We start from the raw sequence: 25294 nt of genomic DNA, 5'->3' as shown, positions 1-25294 counted from the left end.
TTTTAACCAGGCTGATTGGACAGAGGCAGCCAAAGGAGGAGCAAGGGGGCTGAGCTGAGGGAATATAAGTGCTGGCCATAAGGGCAGGAAGGCAGGCCAGAGCTTGGTAACCATATACCACTGTGCCTCTCATTTATTTGTCTGACAAATAAATTATTATTTTAATTTCTCTATTGCTGCGTTGAATATTTCATTCCAGCTAAGCGTTAACCACAAGCAGGGTGCTACAGCATTTGTTAATATCCCCCTCCTGATCCGGTTGAAATTCTGACTGCGGGCTCCTGGGGGCAGAGACCTGGGATGGATCTACACACAGGGAAAAAATGCTATAAATAAGTCAGAAATTAGGGTTTGTTTGTTTTTTGTTATCATGATCTATGTAAAATTGTGCAGAAAAGTTTTCTGCTCTACGGCGCCATCTGGTGTCACAGTGTTTTAACGCACGTATAACGTTTTTTCTTTACTAATGTAGCCGAATCCCGGGTTTCGAGTCTTGTTGCTCTGTAAAACACCACGTGGCACGGATGGTTCCAGATGGAGGACGGTGGCAGCAGTGGCTGAAGGAGGTGGTGCCCTTTTGGGGTGTAAGGGAGACACACACCAACGCCCCCCCCCTTGTCCTTGGAAGCCTCTGTGCCAGTGGCTGCTGTTCATCCCAAGGCCCAACGCAGAACTGCAAAGCCTCCTTGTTATTTTTGCTCTTGGGTGTGGGGTTTATGCAATCTTGTTATCTTTCTGGTACTGAAATGCCTTTTTTCATTACATTTGGCAGTGTGTTGTTTTGCTATGTTGTTATGAAACGGATGTTTGCATCTTTTGGCTTTGAAATGCATTCCTGCTTTCTTTGTTTAAGCGTGACGTATTTTTGTGTGTGGAAAAACAGTATATAAATAAAAACAGTGAGTGAATGAATGGTCCCCGGATGAAGGAGAAAGCACAGGGCGGTGGTTGGTGTTGGTTTTTTAAAAAAAGTTGTGTTTCTTTATTCAATAATTATATTGATAGCTGAGTTGGGCCTTTACACAGCATATACATGAAGGGTGACCCACACAGGAGACGAGGCTGGAGCAAGGCCCTTTCCTCCTCCTCCTCTTCTTCCTCCTCCTCCTCCTCCGCCCACCCCCTCCTCCCTCCCCCCAGTCTTGCGAAGAGGCCTCTCCCCCTCGTCTCAGGTGAATGGCGGTGTTGACTCCTTAGGGTGGGGCTCCCGTGTCTGGCCCATCCATGGCAAGCCTGGCATAACTGGCATCTGAGCAGCTCTGCAGTGGGCGTGGCAAGAAGAGGCAGCCCCGGCGGTGGCAAAGCTGTGACAGAGAGCCGAGGGGGCAAGCCGGCTGGTGGTGGAGGGCGGTGGCACGAGGAGGGGGGGTCCTTTCTCTGGGGTACGACAGACACAGATAAATAACAAAAGGGACCTTTTCGTTCCCGCTGGGCCACGGATGCAGCTGGCATTGAGGTGGCACTTTCTGTTGGCCTGGGCAGTGGCACACACCCCCTGCCAGGCCGGGGAGCTGAGTGGGCAGAGGGCAGAATTCTGCCTTCAGGACCCACTTGCTCCTCCCCACAGTGCCTTGGGAAGAGAGAGTCTTGCAAGCTTTGTGCCGCCCCGTGGGTGGCAGGGAGGCCAAGGGGCAGGGGGTGCCAGCAAGAGGAGCGCCTGGTGGCTGCAAGGGACGCCCTCCCTGCGGTGTTGGCCCAGTGGTGGGAGGAGGGGAGGCTTGGCCGGGGCTGCGAGAGGGCAGTGTGGAGGGGTCCTCAGCTCTCCCTTCCCAGGCTGGAGGGAGGCGCTGCTTCAGCCAGCCCCCCTCCCCCGCCCAGAAGCCGCCTAGACCCCCAAGTCGTCCTCATAGAGCAGGGCTGCGCTGAAGACAGTCAGTGGCTCGTCCGAGGAGCGGGCCAGCCGGCCGGAGACCAGGTCCACGCAGAGAGTTTCTCCAGCCTCCATGGGGACGACCAGGGTGAAGACGGCCAGCGCTCCGGTGCTGGGCTGCCTCTCGGCCACCGGCTTGTTCTCCAGGCCTTCGGGCTGATAGCCGGCTGAGTCGCTGCGGGCGATGGCCTGGTTGGAGCGGGAGAGGACCGCCTCGATCTTCTCCCCCCGGTGGCCAGTCAGGATGGCGCTGACCAGGTAGCGGCCAGGAAACGGAGCGGTGAAGATTCCTGCGGGGCGGAGGTGAGGTCCGTTACAGGTGCCTGCCATTGGTCCTCCCACCTGCCTCGCACCCCACCCCAAGCGCCCTCCCTGGCTTTGGGAGCTCTAGTTCTTCAACCCCTGAAAACATCAGGTCATTAGGAAAGCCCGCTGGATCAGGCCAGCATCCTCCTCTCAGAGTGTCCAACCAAATGCCCACCCCCCCACCTGTCCTGTTTTACCATCCCAAATCACAGAAGGCGATGGCAGCTTCCGTTTGGATCCCAGAACGTCCCGTTTAAGACTGACACCTTGGTGCAAGTCAGCAGAGTCACGCCAGAGCACTTGCTGGGTGTGGGAGTGTTGAGGATAGGAAGAGAGGATATACTGATTCAATATTATCCTTCCTCACTCACGCAAGTCAGGTGGTAGCAGAGTACATTCCCCTGTTCATTGCAGGAAGCTGGGAGCAGTCAAGTACAACATTCCTTGTTTTCCTAGAGTGGACATGCGAGGGAATGTTTGGTCCAGCCAGTCAAAACTTCCTGTTCCTCCTGGCCAGAGCATCCTTCCTTTTGCATGTGATAGAAGGTGGGTGTGACCTAACCTGTCCAGGTAACAAAAGGACAAGGCAGGCTGCCACTCCCCCTCTTTTTCATTTCCCTTCTACGTTTGACCAGCTTCTAGCTAGGACTGCCCTGCTAGCAGAAGCACTGGGATCATTCCTCCCTATGGGATAGAGCCACGTGTACATATTTGTAACTAAGTCTGCCTTCAGGGATCCAACTGTGAACTGATGTAAGTAAACTTCTTTTTATTGACTTTAAATAAGATTCTGACGTCTTTATTCTTTCAAGAGGGATTCAAAGGGAACTTACCAGGAACTTACAATTCGATCTGAGACAGACCAAATTGTATACTAGTGAGAGGCTCACACGAGCCTGCAACCAGCTATCACGAGCCTGCAACCAGCTATCTGCTGTGCATGTAAAAAGGGGGATGTAACTCTAAGTTAGGAAGGATATTAATAAACAGTATATCCTCTCCTGCCACCCTGAACATTCCCACACACCTGTCTTTCTGAGGCCCTCCCACCCCAAGCCCCATCTTCTCCTTCCTGCATTTCCCAGCCCCTCACTGACCAGATTTCGGGTCGTAGGCGTCCCCGTCGTTCAGCAGCACCCGGTCGAAGGCAATGGTCCCCGTCTCCACGTGGCGGGCGGTCAGTGCTGCAGTGAAGGAGACCTTGGGCGTCGTTCCGGGTGGCCCAGGCAGGCCTGCAAGTGGATGGGGAGCGGGGGGTGGGGGTGGGGAAACAGAAAAACTTTCAGGGACTTTTCCCTTTCTCCCTGCATTGACCACCCACAAGAAACTGGCTCTCAAGAACTGGCTGGTTTCTGTGCTGGCAACTCACAGCCAGGCCTGTCCATTTGTCCAGCCGCTCCTCACAGCAGGGACCTGGGGACTCAGCCACATTAGTCAAAAAACAGCATTTTGAATGTGTTATAAACCTGCAACACCAGATGGCGCTGGAGAGCAAAAAAATTCTAAGCGATCTTCCATAGCGGTTTCTTTATTTCTTTTGTTTTAACAATTTAAAATCTGACTTTTATTTGTAGTGTGTGTTTTTCTGTGTGCCACTTTACCCCGGGGGCCATTCTGCAAGCTCTTGGGGAGAGCAGCTGTGTTGCACAGCCCAGGTTCAGCCCCTGATCTCTCCAGAGGGCAAAGACCCCCGTTCGCCTCCCTGGGCAGCTATTGCTAGGTAGCCCTGAGCTCACTCTAGCGCTCTGCCTGAAGATGCAAGGCTCGCCCCCCCCCCGCCCCCGGACGCTGCCTGGCATGTAGCTTCTTCACAGAGGAGGGAAGAGGGTATGTGGAGGCCTGGTGAGATTGTTAGGATATACGGTAGTTCCGTTCCACCTTAAAAGGAGCAGGCATGACTCTTGTGTGTCACATGCCTGTTTACTTCCAGCGCTTGCTGGGAACTTCCGTTTGTATATAGCTTTTGCTTTCCTGCTGTTTTGCTGGAGACGAAGGGAAGCAGACATGTTTTTTTTTTGTTCCTGCTGCTGAATAAAATGTTGTAATATACTGCTTACACATTTCTCTGTCTGCCTCTTCTGCTGTGATAAGATTTACACACTGTGCTGATAGAGCGTGCACGGGTCTCTAAGCGTATCTGAGGCTCGTGTCGCCGATTGTTGCTGTTCCAAGGGGGACCAGCGATCATCCAGCCGCCAGCCGGTGGCTGGAGCCGGCTGGGGGCCTGCCTGATGCCCCCGTCTCCCCGGCAGTATCCCAACAGAGATGACTGGCTGTGTTGGCTGCTGGAACCCAGTGGCACTGAAGGACACAAGTCGTCTGCCCCCCCCCCCGCTGCAGTGGACAGGAGCAGCAGCACCTCCACACACCCCTGCCCCCCTCCAGCCCCCGCATCTGTGCCCGTCATTACCTTGTTCTCCGGGGAGACCTGCAAGAGACAAGGGAAGATGGGTGAGATTGACAGGGGACAAGGGAGAGGTGGGAGGGATCACCCCCAGCCCACTTGTTAATTCATTAATTGCTATTATTGTTATTATATTTATTCAGATCCCACCTTTGAACCCAGGCCAGGATTCAAGGTGGCTTGTACAAATTAAGACACAGGTAAGAGATGCAAAGTTAAAAACATATCACGGATCATTGTTAAAAAGTAATTAAACCCTAACAGAATGAAAACAAATCTCTTAAGATACAGGTAATACCATATTGGCCCGAATATAAGCTGCACCCGAATATAAGCTGCACCTTTAAAATTGGAGGGGGGGGAGGAAAAAAGAAAAAGCCCCCGAATATAAGCTGCTCCCTTCCTCACTGCTCCTGGCTGCGTACTGTGGGGGCGGGCGGGGGGGGAGTTGGGCTGCCTTGCCAGCAGCCTCTCCCCTTCCTCACTCTCTCCCTTCCCGGCCTTGGGGGAAGAAGATGGGGGACTATGTATGGGGCGGGTGCCACTTTGCCATGCTCCTGGCGCTGTTTGCCCCGTGCTCATAGCTGCATATCGTAAGGTTGTAAATATAAGCCGTACTTTAACTTTTCACGGTTGGAACTTGGAGGAAAAGTGAGGCTTATATTTAGGCCAATACGGTAAAAACAGTCCAGCACTATGACAAGCCCTTTCCTTTAAAAATAAAATAAAATAGTCAGTTCCCAAATGCCTGTTGGAATAAGGGAGTCTTGAGCTGCTGGTGGAAAGACAGCAAGGAGTGAGCCAGTCGACCTTCTCAAGTCAGGGAGCTCCTAAGATGCTAGGAGCCACCACCAAGAAGGCCATCTCCTGCTTCTGCAACAAGCAGGCCTGGAGGTATTAATGAATGGAACCCCAACCCCCTAGAGACAAGACTGGGTGCTCTCCAGAAGGGAGGCTGGGGGGGGGGTCATGTGTGGTCAACCAGGCAGGTGTGCACACCTGAGGTGGTGGAGAAGGCCTCTGGTGGGTGGATGGCATGCATACTTGTAGTATGATAAGGTCAAAGCGCATAAAGCATTTAAAAATCATATTGTTAGGAAAGCATTGTTTAATGTTTGGATAAGATATAAGGATTTATTGGAAAATAAAACCCCAAGGTGGCTGTCACCGATGGAAGCGAAAGCACAGAAAAAGCTCAATATGGAGGCCAAATGGCCGAAATATTGGGAAATTTTGGAACAAGAAGGTCATAGATTGAAATTGCAGAGTTTTGAGAAACTAAAGAACAAAGTGCGAGACTGGCTTCATTATTATCAGATAATGGAGGCATATAATTTGGATAAGAAAATTGGCTTCCAGGTGGAAAAATCAAAATTAGAAACAGAACTGTTAGAACCCAAAACTAAGATTTTGTCAAGGATGTATAACTTGCTGTTGAAATGGAATACTCAGGATGAAACGGTGAAATCTGTTATGATTAAATGGGCACAAGATGTTGGACACAATATTATGTTTGCTGACAGGGAACAGTTATGGACCACAGGTATGAAGTTTACGGCATGCAATGCCCTAAGAGAGAATATTATGAAAATGATATACAGGTGGTACATGACCCCAGTCAAGCTTGCAAAAATCTATCACTTGCCCAATAATAAATGTTGGAAACGTAAAGAAACTGAAGGTACATTCTTTCACCTTTGGTGGACGTGCCCAAGGATTAAGGCTTTCTGGGAGACGATATATAATGAATTGAAAAAGGTATTTAAATATACCTTTCTGAAGAAACCAGAGGCCTTCCTCTTGGGCATGGTCGGCCAATTGGTGCCAAAGAAGGATAGAACTTTCTTTACGTACGCTACAACAGCAGCAAGAATACTCATCGCAAAGTATTGGAAGACACAAGATCTACCCACTCTGGAAGAATGGCAGATGAAGGTGATGGATTACATGGAATTAGCGGAAATGACTGGCAGAATCCGAGACCAGGGAGAAGAGTTGGTGGAAGAAGATTGGAAGAAATTTAAAGACTATCTACAGAGATATAGCAAAATTAATGAATGTTAGAATGATGTTGGATTGAAATTAAGTGGTTTCTAGCTGTAATGGTATAAAAGAATATGAAAAAACGGTTTTTTTATAAGTAAAAATTCAAGGTTATAATAATTTAAGATTAAAGATTAGGGTAGAATAAAGAGGGAAAGAAACTGCTGAGCTAATAAATTGAATTGGAATACAAAAAAGGGAGGTATGAGGAGGTCCGGGAAACAAGTAAATGAGAAATAATGTGATGAAAAGATTGATTGTTTTTAACTATTTTTATTTTGTATTTTTTCTTTTTTCTTTTTCTATTTTGTAATGTAAAAACCCTAATAAAAATGTTATATATAAAAAAAGAGAAGGCCTCTGGTGGAGGGGGGGCTGTGGGGTTGGCAGCTGCCACTCACGCAGCTCCCAGTCTCAAACGGGGCAGAGCAACCCAGCATGGGGCAGGGAAGGGGACCCCCTCCCAGTGCACCTCCTCCTCCGTCCAGGAGAGGGCGCCAGCCCACTGCAGCACATAGAGGGTTAATTGTTCTGGGGAGACTCTTGTGGCCTTCCAAAGGCCCCGATCCCATGGTGCTCCCAGGGCAAGGAAAAGGGGCGTGTTGGGACACAATTGGCTCTGGGAAGCCAAGCAACCCCCAAATTGTAGAGTTGGAAGGGATTCCCAAAGGTCATCTAGTCCAACCCCCTTCCGAGGGAGGCACAGAACCATAGGAAGGGACCCAGAGGGTTGTCTTGTTGCTCCGCTGTCAGACACCATGATACAAAAACTCAGCCTGGCCCGCTGCTCACCTGGAGGCCCCACAGAGCCGGTCCTTCCGTCCTTGCCAGGGGGCCCAGCTGGGCCTACGGGCCCCTGCTTCCCCATGGGGCCCTCCAGTCCAGGGGGCCCTGGAGGTCCTGCGGATGGAGAAGAACATTAGATGTCTAGGCAGAGACAGAGGCCCCCCTGCCCCCTCTGTTCCGCCCTAGAGTCTGTACCTGTCAAATCCTGCAGAGTGAGGCCGTGCAGCTGCCCCTGCAAAGTCTGGAGGGAGCCGTTGAGGGTGCTGAGCCGGCGGTGGATGGTGCCCAGCTGGCTGCCGTGGATCTTGTCCAGGAGGGCTCCGTGGGTCTGCAGGGTCCCGTTCACCTCCCGCAGGCAGCCCCACAGGGCCGAGACGTGCTTGTCCAGCCCCTCCTTGATCTTGTGCAGGCTCCCGGAGACGGTGTCCAGCCTCTCGCACGCCCCCTCCAGCTTGGCCAGCCTCTCCGCCAGCCCCCCGGAAGCCCGCCGGCAGTCGGAGGCCTCCACGCGCAGGGCACCCCCAAAGCGCTGCACCTCGCGCCCCAGCACCTGGAAGCGCTCCTCGCTCTCGCTGACGTGCTCCGTCACCTCCTGCTGGACCCGGTTGATCTCGGCGATGATGTGGTCCTTGGTGGTGCCCAACTCATGGATGTCCGTCTGGTGCTTCTCCACAGTGGCCTGCAGCCCGGCCAGCGTCTCGTTCAGGGAGCTGAAGCCCAGGATGACCTCCGACAGCTCGCCCTGCAAGGACTGCAGGTGGACGCTGGAGCTGCCCCCGATCACGCTGAAGCCGTCCAGCGGCCGGGAGGCGTCCCCTGCCTCCTTGCCGCCACTGCTGCCCAGGTCAGGGCGCCGCCCGGGAGGCTGGCAGGCGGCCTGGCAGACCTCCACCTCGGACCGCAGCTGGCCCACCTCCTCGCGCAGCTCGGCGCACTCCTGTCCGCAGGAGAGCTGCTCCAGCCCCCGGACCTCCTTCTCCAGCTCCTCCAGACGCTGGCTTGTCCGGTTGGCCTGGAGCACCAGCTCGGGGGGCCCGGCGCTGACGGAGACCACCATGCGGTTCTCCAGCTCGCCCACCTCCCCTGCCAGTTGGCTGAGGGCATCACTGTGGGAGCCCACCAGACCCTGCAGGCTGCGCAGCTTCCCCGAGACGTCCAGCTGGTGGAGGTTGCTGCCCAGGACGCGCAGCTGCCCCTCCGTGTCCAGCAGCCTCCGCTCCAGGTCGCTCAGGATGGTGCTGATCTGAGAGTCCTGGTTGCCTGCAGGGGCGCAGATCTGCGTGCAGGCGTGGGCCGTGCTGTGCACCCGCTCCAGGGCCCCCTGCTGCTGCAGGCTGCTGTCCTTCAGGGCGCCCACATCCCTCGACAGGTTGGCCAACGCCCGCCCCACGTGGCTCTGGAAGTCGTTCAGGCGGGAGAACGCTGAGTCCAGCTGGCCCTCCGCACGGCGCAGCCGCTCGTCCGCCCCTTCCAGCATGATCTGGAGGTCCCCAAAGTGCTCCTCCAGGCTGCGCTGCGTGGTGTTGACCCGGCTCTCCACCTCCGACATGCGCCGGTCCACGCTCCACGGAGGCAGCGGGGGTGTCCTGCGCCCGGCCAGGTGCTCGCTGAGGGCGGAGAGGGCCTCCGTGACGGCGTCGAGGCGCCGCTCCAGCCCGCTCACCCTGCTCTCGGCCCGGGCACAGCAATCCTCAGGCGGCTGGGAGGCCAGGCGGCTCACGTGTTGCCGGACGGTGTCCACAGCATCCCGGTTGCGCTGGTCCACGGAGGCCACCAGCTTCTCCAGAGCCCGCATGCGGTCCTGGTCTTCCTCCCGCTGCTGCCGCAGGTCGAAGACGCCCGTCACGCAGGAGGAGCAGGTTTCGTGGATGGTGCGCTCCACCTCCCGCAGGACCTCGCCGTGGACGTCTGTCCCGCCTCCCTGGGCCACCCCCTGCCCGTTCTCATGGTTGGAGATGCGGTTGTCCAGGCGCTGCAAGTGGCGCTGGATCTCGTTGAGGGTCTCCTTCATTTCCGGGTGGGCGGCTGCGTCCGCCGGCTGCTTGCCGTTCAAGGAGGACTCGACGGCCCGGCGGACGTCCTCTGCCAGTTTGGTGTTGCTGGTCTCCATGGTGGACTGCAAGTCCTGCAGCTGTTTGCTCAGGTGCTGGACTTTCTCTTCCAGCTGCCGGACCTTCTCGGAGTCCCTGTGCCCTGGGAGAGGAGAGAGAGAGAGAAGAGAGCCACATCAGGACACCTCCACTCAGGTCTGTCACCTGGCAAAGCAGCTGTTCCACCCAGCAGGGAATCAGACCCTCTGTGCAAGGGAACTGAGCTGCACTGTGCTGATCCTGAGCTGCTGGTGAGCTCCCAGCTAAGGTCTTGCAAAGATGCTTTGAGAATGTGCAGGAATGGAAACACCTGGATCAGGATAATAGAGACAAAATTGGGCTCAGCTCCACAGACCGAATTTACTAAATGCCTCTTTCAAAGCTAACCTCCAAGGCTGAGGTTATGAGCTTAAATCTCCCAAGAGTTGGTCACCTCACATAACCAACATGTTTAAGTCTAATTAAGGCATGAAGGTGTTTAATACCATAAGGTGTCCTGCCAGGCTTATGGCTTATGGCTAATCAAACCTATTGTTCTGCCAGTCTGCTTGTGAAGAGGTTTGAGTTGGTTGCTCCAGCTCAGACCGCATGGCTCTCACAAGCCACTCTTGAGTTCCTATGCCAATCATTTAGGAACTTTCACCAGTTTCTAACAGCTGATTTTTACTGCCTGTGCAGCTTCTCTGAAGCACATGGACCTGGCCATTTTTAACTTAACAAGTGTGGGGTCTTTTTCCCTTGCTGGGGGGAGAGGGAAACTTTGGAACTCACATTAAAGGGCATATTTTATAGGTCTAAGAGCTGGGGTTCTCTCACCAAAGAGTACTTGCCCCAAACTTAGAGCTCTGCATCCAGGAATTCTCATATATATATATATATATATATATATATATATATATATATATATATATATATATATTCCTTGACCCAGTACATCTCGTGCCACCGGGGTTGGCATTGTGACATTGGTGACTTGGCCTGCAGTGGTGGGGGAGAGGTGAGGGTTCTGCCCAGTGTGTGGGTCCAGCCCCCCGCCTCATCCTCCTGGGTTGGGGTGGCAGAGCATCTTCCCCCTGGATCCTGCCCGGGGTACCTTCTCCGCCAAGACCGCTGAGCGTGTTGCTGAAGCCAGAGAGGTTGGGACGGACGGGCTGAGTTCGTGGGCGGGGGGTGGTGGGTGGCACCCCACCTTCGGCGCAATCGTCACCCGAGTAGCCGGGGCAGCAGCGCCACTCCATGTCCGAGACAGTCTTGTAGGCCACCTTGTAGCGAGGGCGAACGAAGCTTCGGTACCTGCTGGTTGGGAGAAAGAAAAGCACTGGTATCCAGACTGGGACTGGGGGCAAGGGGTGCCCTGGGTGTTTCAGATAGCTGCCAGTTAGGGATTCTTCATTCCCTTCCAACTCTACAATTCTAGAAAGCATTGGAGGTTTAAAAGCAGAGCTTGAGTGGCCTTCTGCCACAGATGCTTTAACGGTGGTTCCTGCTTTGCAGGGGGTTAGGCTACATGACTTTTGGGGGTCCCTTCTGTGGGATGTGACATCACAGAAGGCAGTCAAGTACAACATTTCCTGTTTGGCCAGAGTGGACCCACAGGGGGATGTTTCTCCAGCCAGGAGGACTTCCTGTCCCACCTGGTCTGGAGCTTCCTCCCCCTGCGTGTGACCAGGTAGATGGGCGTGCCCCTGGGAGACCCCATAAAAGGGCTAGTCTTGATGCTGCTCTCTTGGTGGTCTTTTGCTGTCTGCTGGCCCTCAGCCAGCAGCACGTGGGCTCAATCCTCTCTTCTGTAACTACAAGCTAAAGCCTGCCTTCAGGATCATACTGTGAACTGGATGTAAGTAAACTTCTTGTTACTTTTAAGAGAAGAGTGTTTGTGTCTTTATTCTTTTTAAGAGCAAATAAAAGGGGAATTTACCAGGAACAATCCAACCTGGACAAGCCAGACTGGATTACTTAACGCAAGAGATTCTAATGAATCTACCAACTGGCTTCCTGCAATGTACAGGGGGATGTACTCTGCTACCAGCTCACTAGCATAAGTGAGGAAGGATGATATTAAATCAATATATCCCCTCCTACTATCTACAACATTTCCACACCTTCCAGTTCTACAGTTCTATTACTCAAGGCATATCCAAACTCCTTTTGGGGGGCCTATTCTGGCCCGTCAGTCAATTTAATCCAGGCACCGTGGCAGTATATGTCCTGGGGTGAAATCCTAAAAAACAACTTTAATCCTAAAAAAAGCTCAACAACGGCCCTCACACATGTTCACTTCATGTTCACATGTTCACTTTCACTCTTTGAAAAAAGCTTTTGGTCTGGTCTAGTGGGCCTCCATCTGTCATGAGAGACAATGGAGTATACCTCTGGGGGTGAAGTAAAATCGCTGCATTGGAAGCACTAGGATGCAAGCCTGGGCATTGTGTCTGGAGGTCCTGGGCTGCCCAAACGACAAGACCCCCCCTCTCAGCCTCACTGGTGGGGGCCAAAGGAGACCAGAGCAAGAGGCTGGGCTTGGCTGCAGGAGTTGCTGGAAAGAGGCTTACAAGACAACATCCAGCTGCTTCAGGGACTCCACCCTTGATTTCTGTAGGGTTTCCCTCCTGAGCCTTTTCTCCTCCCAAAGATACCTCACAAGGCAGTGGAGGTTTAGGATCAGAGCTTTCCTTCCCAGTAGCCCTGCCAGTACAAGAGTCTCTGTAGAGCTGGTCCCATTGAGAAGGTGACTGGAGTGCAGTGATCAGGAGGGATTGCTATGAGGAATTATAAAAAATACGAAGCAAGCCATTTGTGCCAGCAATGAAAGCCTTGTGTTGCCTGGGCTTGATTCATTGACAATAATTTCTGATCAATCCATGCCTCTGCACCCCTTTCCTAGTTCTACGACTGACAGGCACGTATAAGCATTTTAAATACACAGGCCAGTTGTTCATCAGGCATCCTGGGTCATAAAAACGATAGTTAGCTTTGATGTAGTTTAATCTTCAGGTAGACCTTAAGGGCCAGGAAGAGAGTTCACAAGGAAATACTCTTTCCTTGCCATCCTTCCTTCCTTCCTTTCCTGCCTGTTTATGACCTCCGGGGTTTTGCTGAATGCATTCCTCCTCTAGTCCTGTTTTATTTACTCTCAGATATGTCTGCATGCTCAAAGTAGTCTTTACAGTTAACAGGATTTCTTCTGCTCTGACTTTGTCCCACGTGGGGTTTTTTGAAATGCTCAGAGGAAATCTGATTGGTTCTTACGAACACTGTGTAAAAAGTTCTTTTATGAATAAAACGACCTGGGCCGAGGGGTGGAGAGGAAATTATTATACACTCCCCTCACAGAGTCTTACTCGTTAAGTCTCGTGCGTATTTTATTAATCAGAGTCCAATCCTTCCTTGCTTTGGGAACACTACATTGGAGGGGCTGGACACTCTGTCCTCCAAATCAGCACAGCAGAGAAGGCCAGAGACTCCCTCTGCAGGCACTGACTGGCAGGCGCACCTGCCTCTCCTGGGCTGCTGAAGGAGCGGTGAGTGGGTCTGCAGTCCTGAAGATGCCCACCAGGGGGCAGGCAACCCCTCCCCACCCGCCTGGGCCATCTGGCTCCTGCTGGGCAGCCTCTTCCCTTGATGGGCTGGGCACGCGCCAGGCAGCAGCCACAGGCATCCGCCACTCCACCCCATCTGCCCACGGAGGCCGTGACCCCGCAGTGCCCCACCCAGGCAGCCAGCAGCAGCACAGCCCACCAGCAGCCCTCCGTGCCCCCCTCCAATTCTCCCCACACTCACGTGATGACGCGGGGGCACTGGAGCTGCCCCCAGACGCACGGCTGGTAATCTGGCTTGACGTAGGTGTCCACGCCATCCTCCACGACGCAGCTCACGCTGCGAGAGACCACGTAAGCACACCAGTTCCTGCAGCAGAGAGAGAGAGAGAGAGAGACTGGTTGCAGGAGGCACTGGGAAGACCCCCCCGCCCCACACTGGTTTCAGTCCAGGCCACAGCAGCAGACCCAGAGCAAGCCCCACGCCACACCTCCACATTCCCGGAAGGCCTCTGTTGCAGGCAGACACAGAAGGCAGCGATGAAAAGGAGCCAAGGTGCCAGAAGCCCCGGGTTCAGTGCCAAGGCTTCGCCCTCCGAGAGGTTCTTTGCACACATGCAGAGTGTGCTCTGCTCTCAAACCCCACCCTGACCACAGAGAGCTGAAGAACAGAGGAACAGAAGTGTTGCTCTGGTGGATCAGGCCCATGGCCCATTGAGCCCAGCGTCCTCTTCTCACAGTGGCCAACCAGGTGCCCCCCTGGAAAACCCACAAGCAGGATCTGAGCACAAGAACATCACTTTCCCCCTTCTGTGGTTTCCAGGCATTCAGAATCATCTGCAGAGCATAGCCGTTATGCTGACACACACACCCTCCTCCATAAACATGTATAATCCTCTTTTAAAACCATCCAAGTTGGTGTCTCCTGTGGGAGGGAGTTCCACAGGTTAACCCATTTACTCCAACCCACTTAGGATGGAAGAGCTGAGCTGCTCCTGGAGGCTTTGAGGCAAAGAACCACAAGCTCTTTTTCGGAAATCAAATTCCAGTGTCTCAGGCCAGGAGGGAAGGGAGGTCAGCCAAAGGCTGGTGCCTTGGTGGTGCTCCCTCCTGGACTAGGAAACACCTCAGCAGAGCCGCATCCTGGCCATGAAGACCCACGTCTGGTCCCTCCCTGTTCCCATGCTCAGCTGGTCTCCACACCCACCAACATTGGCATCCAGGGCTTCAGATGCGCCACCAAGCTTAGAACACCACAGAATCATAGAATTGCAGAGTTGGAAGGGACCCCAAGGGCAATCTAGTCCAGCCTCCTGCAATGCAGGAATCGCAGCCCTGACAGATGGACACCCAAACTTCCACAGCCCTCAAGAAAGAAGATACAGTAAAGGCCCCCTGGGTGGTTAGGTGCAGTCAAAGGTGACTATGGGGTTGCGGCGTTCATCTCACTTTCAGGCTAAGGGAGCTGGCCTTTGTCCACAGACAGCTTTCCGGGTCATGTGGCCAGCAGCACTAAACCGCTTCTGGTGCAATGAGACACTTTGATGGAAACCAGAACGCACGGAAACGCCGTTTACCTTCCCACCACAGCGGTACCTATTTATCTACTTGCACTGGTGTGCTTTCGTACTGCTAGGTTGGCAGAAGGTGGGACAGAGCGACGGAAGCTCAGTCATGCGGATTCAAATTGCCAACCTTCTGATCGGCAAGCCCAAGAGGCTCCATGGTTTAAACGAGTACATTTCCGAACACAATTCAAAGTGTTGGTGCTGACCTTTAAAGCCCTAAACAGCCTCGGTCCAGTAGACCTGAAGGAACGTCTCCACCCCCATCGTTCAGCCTGGACACTGAGGTCCAGCTCCGAGGGCCTTCTGGTGGTTCCCTCATTGTGAGAAGTGAGGTTGCAGGGAGCCAGACAGGGCCTTCTCTGTAGTGGCACCCACTCTGTGGAATGCCCTCCCATCAGATGTCGAGGAAATAAACAACTATCTGTCTTTTAGAAGACATCTGAAGGCAGCCCTGTTTAGGGAAGCTTTTAATGTTTAATAGGTTATTGTATTTTAGTGTTCTGTTGGAAGCTGCTCAGAGTGGCTGGGGAAACCCAGCCAAATGGCTGGGCTATAAATAAATTATTATTATTATTACTGTATTATTATTATTATTATTATTATTATTATTATTATTAACCACAGCCTTAACCAGGATGCAAGCACAGCAACAGCAGCCCCCAACTGTGACCCTCAGCAACTAGTATTCAGAGACATCAGTGGAGAGATACCTTGGCCTTGATGTGGTCCAGGATAACCTGTTGTCCCCCCCTCCCCCCTCCTCTCCATGCGCCAGAGGAGGTGGACTAGTCCTGCCTTCTTTTCCTTCAACAAATCCCAACTCTAAACCCCGCCCCCAGGTTCTTTTGCATCTGAAAGGCCAAGAGCTGATTGCTGTGGCTTTTTCTGCAAATGGGCAAGAGACAATTGGGTGGGAAAGTCTGAAAAGGATCTTTCTCTCAACCTACATTTGCCATCTTCTGTTGCATCAACACTAATTATGGAATTATGGAATTTTAGAGTTGGAAGAGACCCCAAGGGACATCTGGCCCCAACACACACACACCCCACATTGGACAAGGACATGAGAACTGTTTCATTGTTGTTGTTATTGTTTAGTCCTTTAGTCATGTCCGCCTCTTCGTGGCCCCCTGGACCAGAGCACGCCAGGCCCTCCTGTCTTCCACTGCCTCCCGCAGTTTGGTCAGACTCACGTTTGTAGCTATGAGAACACTGTCCCACCATCTCGTCCTCTGCCGTCCCGTTCTCCTTGTGCCCTCCATCTTTCCCAACATCAGGGTCTTTTCCAGGGAGTCTTCTCTTCTCATGAGGTGGCCAAAGTCTTGGAGCCCCAGCTTCAGGATCTGTCCTTCCAGTGAGCACTCAGGGCTGAGATCCTTCAGAATGGAGAGGTTTGATCTTCTTGCAGTCCATGGGACTCTCAAGAGTCTCCTCCAGCACCAGAATTCTAAAGCATCCATTCTTCGGCAATCAGCCTTCTTTATGGTCCAGCTCTCACTTCCATACATCACTACTGTTTAATTAAAGGTAAAGGTAAAGGTACCCCTGCCCGTACGGGCCAGTCTTGACAGACTCTGGGGTTGTGCGCCCATCTCACTTAAGAGGCCGAGGGCCAGCGCTGTCCGGAGACAATTCCGGGTCACGTGGCCAGCGTGACATCGCTGCTCTGGCGAGCCAGAGCTGCACACGGAAACGCCGTTTACCTTCCCGCTAGTAAGCGGTCCCTATTTATCTACTTGCACCCGGGGGTGCTTTCGAACTGCTAGGTTGGCAGGCGCTGGGACCGAACAACAGGAGCACACCCCGCCGCGGGGATTCGAACCGCCGACGTTTTGATCGGCAAGCCCTAGGCGCTGAGGCTTTTACCCACAGCGCCACCCGCGTCCCTGTTTAATTAGGTGGCTCTTAATTCCCACCACACAGTGACTTAAACTTCAGAATTTCCTAGTTGCTGCTAGGATGAAAATAGGCGACAGTTTTTTAGAGAGCTGAAGGGATGATGGAAGAAGGTTGGTGTCTCACGGTGCAGGACTATCTTCCCAACATTGCCTGTGGCCAAAGAGTTCCAGGAGGTTCTGGTCTTAATTCCAAAACCTGCAAAGTCTATCTGACCACATGCAACAGGCTCATTCCAAAGAAGATGTACCAAATGCACAACACCATGTCTCTTTTAACTTGCTAAACTCAAGCCAGACGTGAAGGCTTGGGAACCGACCAGCTGATTCATGGCAAAAAATGACTTCTTGGTCCTGCACTCTGGATCAACCCCTCCCCGATCCCAGATTAAGTCCACTCCTTCTTCTGCTTAGTGCTTTACAAAGCTCTGTCTAAATTAATTAATTAGAAAGAGAAAGTTTTTTCCTCCCTCTTTCATAACACTTGAACTCCTAGATGTTCAATGAAGCTGAAGGTTGGAAGATTCAGGACAGGCCAAATAAAGCCCTTCTTCATGCAGTACAGAGTTAGACTGTGGAACACCCTGCCACAGGAAGCAGAGGTGGCCACCAGCTTGGATGGCTTTAAAAGAGGATTAGACAAATTCATGGAGGAGGAGAGGACTATTACTGTATTTTTCGCTCCATAAGACACACTTTTATCCACCTCCTAAAAAGTAAGAGGAACTGTCTGTGCGTCTTATGGAGCGCATGTGTGGTCCCTGGAGCTGAATTGCCCAGGGGCAAAAAGCAGATCGTGCTTTTTTTTTAGAAAAAGGGAAGGGGGTGTTGAAAGGAAGCAGCTGATCGGCAAGCGATCAGGAGGGAGATAAGGGAGGCTAGTGATAAAGGAGGCTGCCTGGGAGGGGGGAGGTAAAAGCCCATGGATTCTCAGGATTTTTGCATCAGGTCACCCCAAATTCACCATCAGATCATATAGCATGTCCATGGCTACAGCCTACACCAAAAAAATCACGCACCCACTGTTTTGTGGGGCCGCAATGGCGCAAAAACATGGTTACAAAGCACAGATCCACATGGATCCTCAGAATTTTTGCATTGGGCTACCCCAAACTCACCATCAAATCACTTATCTTGTCTGTGGCCACAGCATGAACCACAAAAATCATACATCCACTGTTTCGTTCAGAATATTTTTTTTCTTGTTTTCCTCCTCTAAAAACTAGCTGCTTCTTATGGTCAGGTGCGTCTTATGGAGCGACAAATACGGTAAGGGCCACCAGCCACAGTCAAAATCAGCCATGCTCCTGAATCCCAGTTGCTGGAAACCGCAGGAGGGGAGAATGCCTCTCTTGTGTTCAGATCCTGCTTACAGGTTCCCTGCATCTGGCTGGCCACTGTGAGAACAGAATGCTGGCCTAGATGGCCCACTGGCCTGATGAGAAGGGTCCTGAGGAGAGGGGAGGAGGGGCACGGATGGGGCAGAGGCACCGGAGTGAAGTTCTTCAGAGAGCAGACCCCACTGATACAGCCTGGGACTTCGCCCAGAAGGGGTTGTCCCACGGGAGCAGGGAAGGCGTCTCCAACCCGCTCCCGTTTCTCGGAGATGGTCAGGATCTTGAGCAAGAGAGGATGTGGCTTCAGCTGGGAATCTCCCTTTGCTTCTCTCCACAGGATGAAGGCGGCATAAAGGGGGGGCATTGCTCCACGGTCACCCCCTCCCTCCATGCACAATTGCAGCCATTGGGGGTTGGTCCACAGGGGGAATGGGGGCCTTCCCCACCTGCCCCCCGCCAGCCCCTGCCTGCTCTTTCTTCCTGCACTTAGATATATCATCTTTTTTTATCGAAGGAGCTCAAGATCTCTTCTCAATTAATCCCCACGACAACCCTGTGAGGAAGGCGAGACTGAGAAAGGAAGGGACCGGCCCACAAGGTCACACCCGGCGAGCTCTGTGGCCGAAGGTCCTAGTCTGACACACTAACCACTGCACCACTATGGCTCTCACAAGCCCTGGCCCCTCAGCGTCCTCCTTCACCTCATTTTGGCCCTCCTAAAAATCAGCATGGAGGAAGAGGGTGGGGTCAAAGCTATGAGTTGGCCCCGCCTCTCATTGGTCCAGGCTCTGCCCACCTGGCCTCTCCACCTCCCCCCCAGTCCCAATGGGCACCAGGCACCACCTGGTCACGGCTGGGTGCTGGCAGAATTGGGGCTGTTGCATCCAGGAGACATTTCCTGCCTGCCTTGGTCTCCCTTGTCCAGGGACCTTTGATCAGGGAGGGTGACCTGGCTGGGATGGGCAGCTGGGAAGAGGCCAGAGGAATTGCCTCCAGGCCTTCCCAGCTGACCCTGATCCAAGCCAACATTAAAGCTTCCTGGCAGCTGGTTAATATTTGCCGGTTTCACCTCCTCACCTTCCCCGCTGCTGCCTCACAGGAAGTCCCCTTTCCAGCATTTTCTGCCGGGTGAGCCAGCCTCGGGCCCCAGGAGGCTTTCCGCGTGGAATAATCACAGGGGGCACCTCTGAGGGCGTGCAGAGTGCTTTTCCTGCACCGCAGCCACAACGGGAGGGGTTTCATTTCGTGGCTCGCAAGCCTCAACCCAGCCTGCCTCTAACTCCCTTTCTCCATTTGGGGGGGGGGTCTCCCAGGCGCCCCCGGAGGTATCGCCCTCATCGTTTGGGGATTTCTGGAGGACGGTTCAAGCCCCTCGGCTCTGCCAAACCTTCGAGATCCGAGACAGTTCGACTTCCGTCTAGCTGCTATTTTGGTTTCAAGTCTGCGCACAACCTCCTAACATTGTTGGACTCGCTTCATTCCTTTTAAACAATTTATACTGCTTGGCTGAAACTGTCTCGAAGCAGAGGGCAAGAAACGCAAGACCAAAAAGGTAAAACTATAAAGGCAGACTTCAATTAAAATGCCTGCTGGATTTATTTATAGTCTTCAATAGGTGGCAGAAGTTCAACAGGGAGAGTCTGACCTCAACTGGAATACAACTCCCGGTGAACACAAACCCAAGGGGATGGGGGGCTCTACGGGGTGGGGGTCTAGCAGGGACTCCCCTGGAGACCTCAGTGATCTGGCAAGGGAGCAAGGGATCGGGTGGTCCTCCTGGTCCTCTTCCTGGCTGCTTTTACCTGTTGCTGCAGCAGCGCTACTTGGAGGGTCTAAATAGCTGCCTTGCATCCCGTTGCGAATCCATCCTCTCGGAAGCCCCCACACCTGCCCACGAGGAGGGGCCTGGCGAGGAGAAATCTGGGAAAGACCCTCCCCCGCTCCTGGGTTGGTGTGGGAATCTCCCGGAGTACTAAGAAAGACCGGGGGGGGTTGAAGGTGGCCTGCAGAAAAGAGCCCCTGTGGCGCCATCCCGCCCCCTCCCTCGTTGCTTTTCCTATCTCCCCGGAGGCGATGCTGCCGCCGCCCCCGCCTCCCGCTCCGGCTGTTGGGGTTGCAGCCTCAGACTTGCAACGTGCCCCACTTGCCCCCGCCCCACAGACTGGCTTTCCCGACAATCCCCTTCTCCCAAGCCTGGCACCCACCCAAACCTTCGCCTCGCCTCTCCCGCAGAGTCCTTCAGGGAGTCTCAGCCCCCCCCCGCCCTCCCCCGGCCAAGCGCCCCGGGGCGCGCCGTCCCCATCCCGGACTCGAAGCAGCCACGTCCCAAGTCCCCGCGGACACGCCCCGGCCCAGCACCCGCAGCCCGTCCCCCACCGCCCGGGAGGAGCCTGGCTCGGGTCTGACGGAGGGGCCCCCCATCTCTCCATGGCGACGGGTTCCAAGGCCTGTTGGCACGACCCCGCCCCATAGAGCCCCCCCCATCATCCCCTTGGCAGCACAAGGCCCTCCAGAGCCCTGGCAGGAGCTGGGGGGGCGCCCCGCTTCTCTCCAGCCCTGCTCCGTCTTCCCGCCCCCTCGAGCTGGTCTGGGACTTCCAGCCTCCAGCGCCCCTCACTCTCTTGGCGTCCGCTTGGCATGCAGAAGAAGCCCGCGAGGGAGAGCCCTGCCTGAAAGGCGAGCGCGGCTGCCAGCCAGTGCAGGCAACGGGGGCTGGATGCGCCCCTGGCCCGCTTCTCCCTCCCTCTGCCCCCCTGCTCGCCGGCTTACCTGTGGCGACTGGCCACGCGCGCCCCTCCGTTGCCCGCCTGCCCGGCGCCCTGGAGGTGCGCGGCGAAGGGCAGCCCGGCGCCCGTGTAGAGGCTGTAGCGGGGCGGGTAGTTCATGGTGCCCGCCGGCCCGGCCAGCAGGCCCCACCAGAGGCAGAGCCACGCGGCGGCCCCCGGGCCGGCCATCCTGGTGCTTGGGGGTCCCGGCGGGGGTGGTCAGCTGCGCATGGCGGGCCCCCCGACGCCAGCCCGGGACTCCCTCCTGGCTCCGCGCTCGCTCTGGGCTCCGCTGGGCGCGCAATGACACTTTTGCAAACTTCGCAGGCTAGCGGGCTGGCTCACTCCCCCCAGACTTCCTGCCTGGCCGGCCTGGGCCCCCCCGCCCCGCCGCCGCCGCCGCCCATCGCGGGCTTCCCAGCTCCCTCGGCCCGCGCTGGCCTCGGCTCGCCCCCCAGCTCGCCCCCTCGCCTCGCCAGCCAGCGCCCGGCCACCGCCAGGAGGGGAGTTTCGGCCGCTCCTTCGGGCCGCCCCCTCCGCTCCGCGCCCTCCTCGCTGCGGCTGCCGACATCTGCTTCTCGTTACTGTCGGGGCCGGGAGGAGGAGGAGGGGTGGGGAGGAGGCGCGGGGAGGGGGCGGGCGCGGGCCGGCAGCCAGCCCGCACGGCCCCCGGGAGGACGCGCGGCGCGGCTACCGAGCGAGGTGCCTGCCACGGGGCGGCTGGCCACGACCCACCACGCCGCGGGGGCCTCGTCGGGCAGCCCCGCCGCCGCTGCTCCGGGGGATTCCTGGCCCCCGTCCCACCCCAGCCGTCCCACGTCACTGGCCAGGAGAGTTGCCAGGCAGCAATCCGTCTGGACGGTCCCAGGGGGTGTGTGTCACGTCTGAGACAGGGCAGCCTTTGTTTCTTAGACCTCCCCCGGCTGGTTCCTGCCCGCCAAGATCGCTTCTGGGATCTCTTTCATCCCCATCGATCCCTCGGGGACAAGACCCCGGCCCTGAAAGAACCTCCGTCCCTCCCACGCCTGTCCAGCCAGGCTCTCCCGGGACCCCAGCCCCGCCAGGCGCGAAGACCACGAGGCAGGAAGGCAGGGGTCACCCCACGGGGGACCTGGGAGGCCTGGGGGAGAGGCTGACCCAACTCAGGCTGCCAGGAGGCTCAGCGACCCCCCTGCTCCATTCCCCAGGAAGGCCAGTCTTCTGCCTGTGAGGTGAGGCGGCCCTCTGGAGCTACAAGTTCCAGTGCCCTTAGAGAACTACGGTTCCCTGGGTTCTTGCAGCGGGAGGAAGCCATGTCCTTTAGAAGCATGGCATGTAGACAGCCAGTCTCAAACTGAGTGGTAAGAACAATTGTGTTCTCCACTGTCTGGTACTCTGAGGTAGACTGCTCCTGGGCATGGAGGTTCTGCAGTCAATATGGAGAGGCAATGAACCAAAGAAGGACCAGCATCCTGTCCACCCAATGCCCAGTGCCTCTGGGGAGCTGGCAAGCAGGACCCAGGCCTCTCCCTGCCCTCTCCAACAGCAGCAGCCCTTGTTGTTGTACTGCCCTATACGGAGAGGTCTCAGGGCAGTTCACAGTGCTAGGAAAAGGCTCCCTGCCTGGTCAGTGTGGGCAAGGCTGGGCCAGGAGAACCAATGGACTGACTGGGCAAAAGGGCAGCTGCCCGTGTTCCTGTGCATGCCAGGCCCTGCCCAGAGCTCAAAAGGTCACAGTGAGCAGTGCAGCAGTGTGCGCTGTTCTGTTGGGGCATCCGTGCCATTTATAGTCCTCTCTTGAGGCCCCTTCCAAGTCTGCCATTCTGGGACTGCAAGCCCAGTCTTGGGAAATGGGTTGTTTTGAGAAGAAAGTCACAGGGACCAGCTGAGTCTCTCTCTCTCTCTCTCTCTCTCTCTCTCTCTCTCTCGGAGGGGGCTCTTTCCCTTGCCCCAAACACCCCCCCCCGGCCCACTTTCTGCTTGGCTCCTCCTTGGCCGCAATCAGCTCTTGGCTCTCGCTGGCTGCCTTGCTGCAAAAGTTCAGGGGGAGAGCAAGAGAAGGCCCGGCAGAGCCAGTGGCCCCCACTTCCTCTGGCCTCTGGAGCTGTGGGGGGAGGCGGGGGGGCGAGAAGAGAATGTGCAGGCCAGAGGCAAGCCACACATCACTTGCTCTGCTCTGCCAGCTGGGATTTGCCAGTGGACACGACTTCAATGTTTGACTTTTATTGTGGGGCGATGTGATGTTTGGCCTCAAGGGAGGAAGCAGGAGAGGTGTGTGTGTGTGTGTGTGTGTGTGTGTGTGTGTGTGTGTGTGTGTGTGTTGCGCGCCCTACTTGGGCTGTTATTGCGCAGGGAGCAGGGCTTCAATCTCTGGCGGGGCTTGCCATAAAATACCTTTGCCCTCCTAATAGCTTTTAGGCCCCTCAGCTACTGTTTGCAGAAGAGCAGAAGGGATGATCAGAAGTGAGGAGGAGCCGAGGTGGGGCAGGGGTTGTGGGCCCCATTTCCTCCCCACCCCCATAATTTGATCATTGTGCATGAGTTTTTTGGGTGAGGGGCTAAAGTGACCTCCCAAATGAACCCCCCCCTTATCAAACCACACCAAGTCTTGCCTTTTCTCTTGGACAAAGGACTTTTCATCAGCCAGCAGGAGGTTCGGTGGGTGCTGCTGTTCCCTCAATGTGGGGCTGGCCCTATCATTAGGCAAAGTGAAGCAGTTGCTTCAGGCGGCAGTTCCTAAGGGGTGGCAGCAGTCTCCCCCTCATCCTTCACCTGCAGGCAACAGTTGCCCCATTGACAGAGCTGATTCAGCTGCCAGCCTGGTTGAATTCTACGCAGGGACTGTGGGGACGCCATCTTGCCCTTTGCCTCAGGCAGCACAATGTATTGGGCAGGCCCTGCCGGCATCAGTGTGCTTCCATGCTAGGGGAGTGTGTGTGTGTGTGTGTGTGTGTGTGCACCTTTTACATCTCTGCCCTAATAACCTTGCAAGAGGGGACGCGGGTGGCGCTGTGGGTCAAACCACAGAGCCTAGGACTTGCCAATCAGAAGGTCGGCGGTTCGAATCCCTGCGACGGGGTGAGTTCCCGTTGCTCGGTCCATGCTCCTGTCCACCTAGCAGTTCGAAAGCACACCAGTGCAAGTAGATCAATAGGTACTGCTCCGGCGGGAAGGTAAACGGCGTTTCCGTGCGCTGCTCTGGTTCGCCAGGAGCGGCTTAGTCCTGCTGGCCACATGACCCGGAAGCTGTACGCCGGCTCCCTTGGCCAATAAAGTGAGATGAGCGCCACAACCCCAGAGTTGGTCACGACTGGACCTAATGGTCAGGGGTCCCTTTACCTTTACCTTTTAACCGTGCAAGAGACTTGCAATGCTGTCAAAAGTGGCAGTCCCAGGATTGCTCCCTGATCTCAGGGGACAACAGAGAAAGAGCGAGAGAGACGGAGAAATATACTCTTTGTATGCTCAAGTGCATCCTTTTAGTTTGGAGCATTGGAAACAGCAGCACGCAGGAATCCAAGTCTGTTTCCTAGTGCTGTGAAGTAGGGTTCGCCCTGAGCTCAGAGGAACCAGCAAGCAGAGACACACACCCCCTCAAAAAAACTCCTCCTCCTGCACTACAGCCAAGAGCTGTGATGGGTGGGGGCCCCTTTCTCCTCTGCCAGCGTCCCCTTGAAGACCCCTCGGTCACATGTGTTACATTATGCCTCCAACTCATGATGTCCCCTTCCCTGCCCCACCACCAGAGCTTGGAAGTTCATTTCTTTGCATGCTGTGGGGAGAAGTTCAGAAGGGAAGGTAGGTCTGGAGGAGGGGAAGGCGAGGAGGGCAGAGTGGCTTTGCAGTGAGTGGGGGGGGGTCTTGAAGAAAGTGCAGCTGCCCCCCAGAGCCATAGCTAGGTGATCTTGCACTCCTGGCAGAACCGTCCAGAAAATAGCGAAAAACAGGGCCCCCGCATAAAGACCCTCTATTTAAAACCTCCTCTTACGAGGCAATAATCAATATTTTTATTTATAGGCATATTTATGGACATATTTTAAAGCCAATTTTGCTGGGGGGCCTCGTCTGCACCCCTGGCGGGGGCCCTCCTCACAACCCCCTAGCTACGACCCTGCTGCCCCCCTCCTCTGTGACCCGACTTGGACAACTAAGGTTCTGCCCCACAGGTGTCACATGACTCTGACCCCGAGACCCCACACGGCCACCACCAGGGAAGAGAACCTTGAGTGGGGCTTACCGTTTCCTGTAGAACAAAGGGGGCTTTGTGTGTGATGCCCCAACACAAGCCCTGAATCTGCCTTCTGGGACCAACAGCAACCCAGGGCGACCCCCCCATGGACTGCCGAGTGGTTGGGGCTGAGCAGGTCAACGCCAGCGATACCCCCCTCCTCACTAGGGTGCCAGCTCTGCCCCCTCGTTCCTGCTAGGGATGCCCTCCATCCCACCCCCCACTGTTAGGCACTGAGTTGAATAGGATCCAAAAGACAGCAGTCTGGTCCTACACAATGGGCCCCACGTGATTGGCTAATTCCAGGATTCTCCTGTAGGCCAATCAGGTTGCGGATTCACTTCCACCTGGAGCTGGATTGGGTGGCTCCTGTGGACCAATCAGGCTGCTGCATTCTGGACCCTATTGTTCTAGGACCAATCAGACTGCTGCCTTTTGGATCCTATTCAACTCAGTACATAACACCGACACCTTGGCTCAAATGGCT

The 25294-nt window shown here is 55.1% G+C and overlaps 1 protein-coding gene across 2 annotated transcripts; it reads right to left on the bottom strand.

Annotated features, from left to right (window-relative positions):
* Positions 1–954: 954 nt before the first annotated feature.
* Positions 955–20996, bottom strand: EMILIN1 (elastin microfibril interfacer 1). Of its 2 annotated transcripts, none has more exons than XM_053383907.1 (8): positions 20605–20996; positions 13280–13405; positions 10593–10795; positions 7605–9602; positions 7416–7523; positions 4587–4604; positions 3274–3408; positions 955–2160 (listed from the first exon to the last, which is right to left on the bottom strand). In XM_053383907.1, exons 1-8 carry the CDS (start codon positions 20787–20789, stop codon positions 1826–1828), a joined length of 3108 nt encoding a protein of 1035 aa, XP_053239882.1. In that variant the 5' UTR covers positions 20790–20996; the 3' UTR covers positions 955–1825. The 2 variants fall into 2 exon arrangements, with proteins under 2 accessions (XP_053239882.1, XP_053239883.1); XM_053383908.1 differs by having other exon boundaries at positions 10593–10792; positions 20605–20995.
* Between the last annotated feature and the right edge of the window lie 4298 nt (positions 20997–25294).

The sequence above is a fragment of the Podarcis raffonei genome, chromosome 3 (genome assembly GCF_027172205.1).
Source record: "Podarcis raffonei isolate rPodRaf1 chromosome 3, rPodRaf1.pri, whole genome shotgun sequence".
Taxonomy (NCBI): Eukaryota; Metazoa; Chordata; class Lepidosauria; order Squamata; family Lacertidae; genus Podarcis; species Podarcis raffonei.
This window is presented reverse-complemented; position numbering and strand designations above follow the sequence as displayed.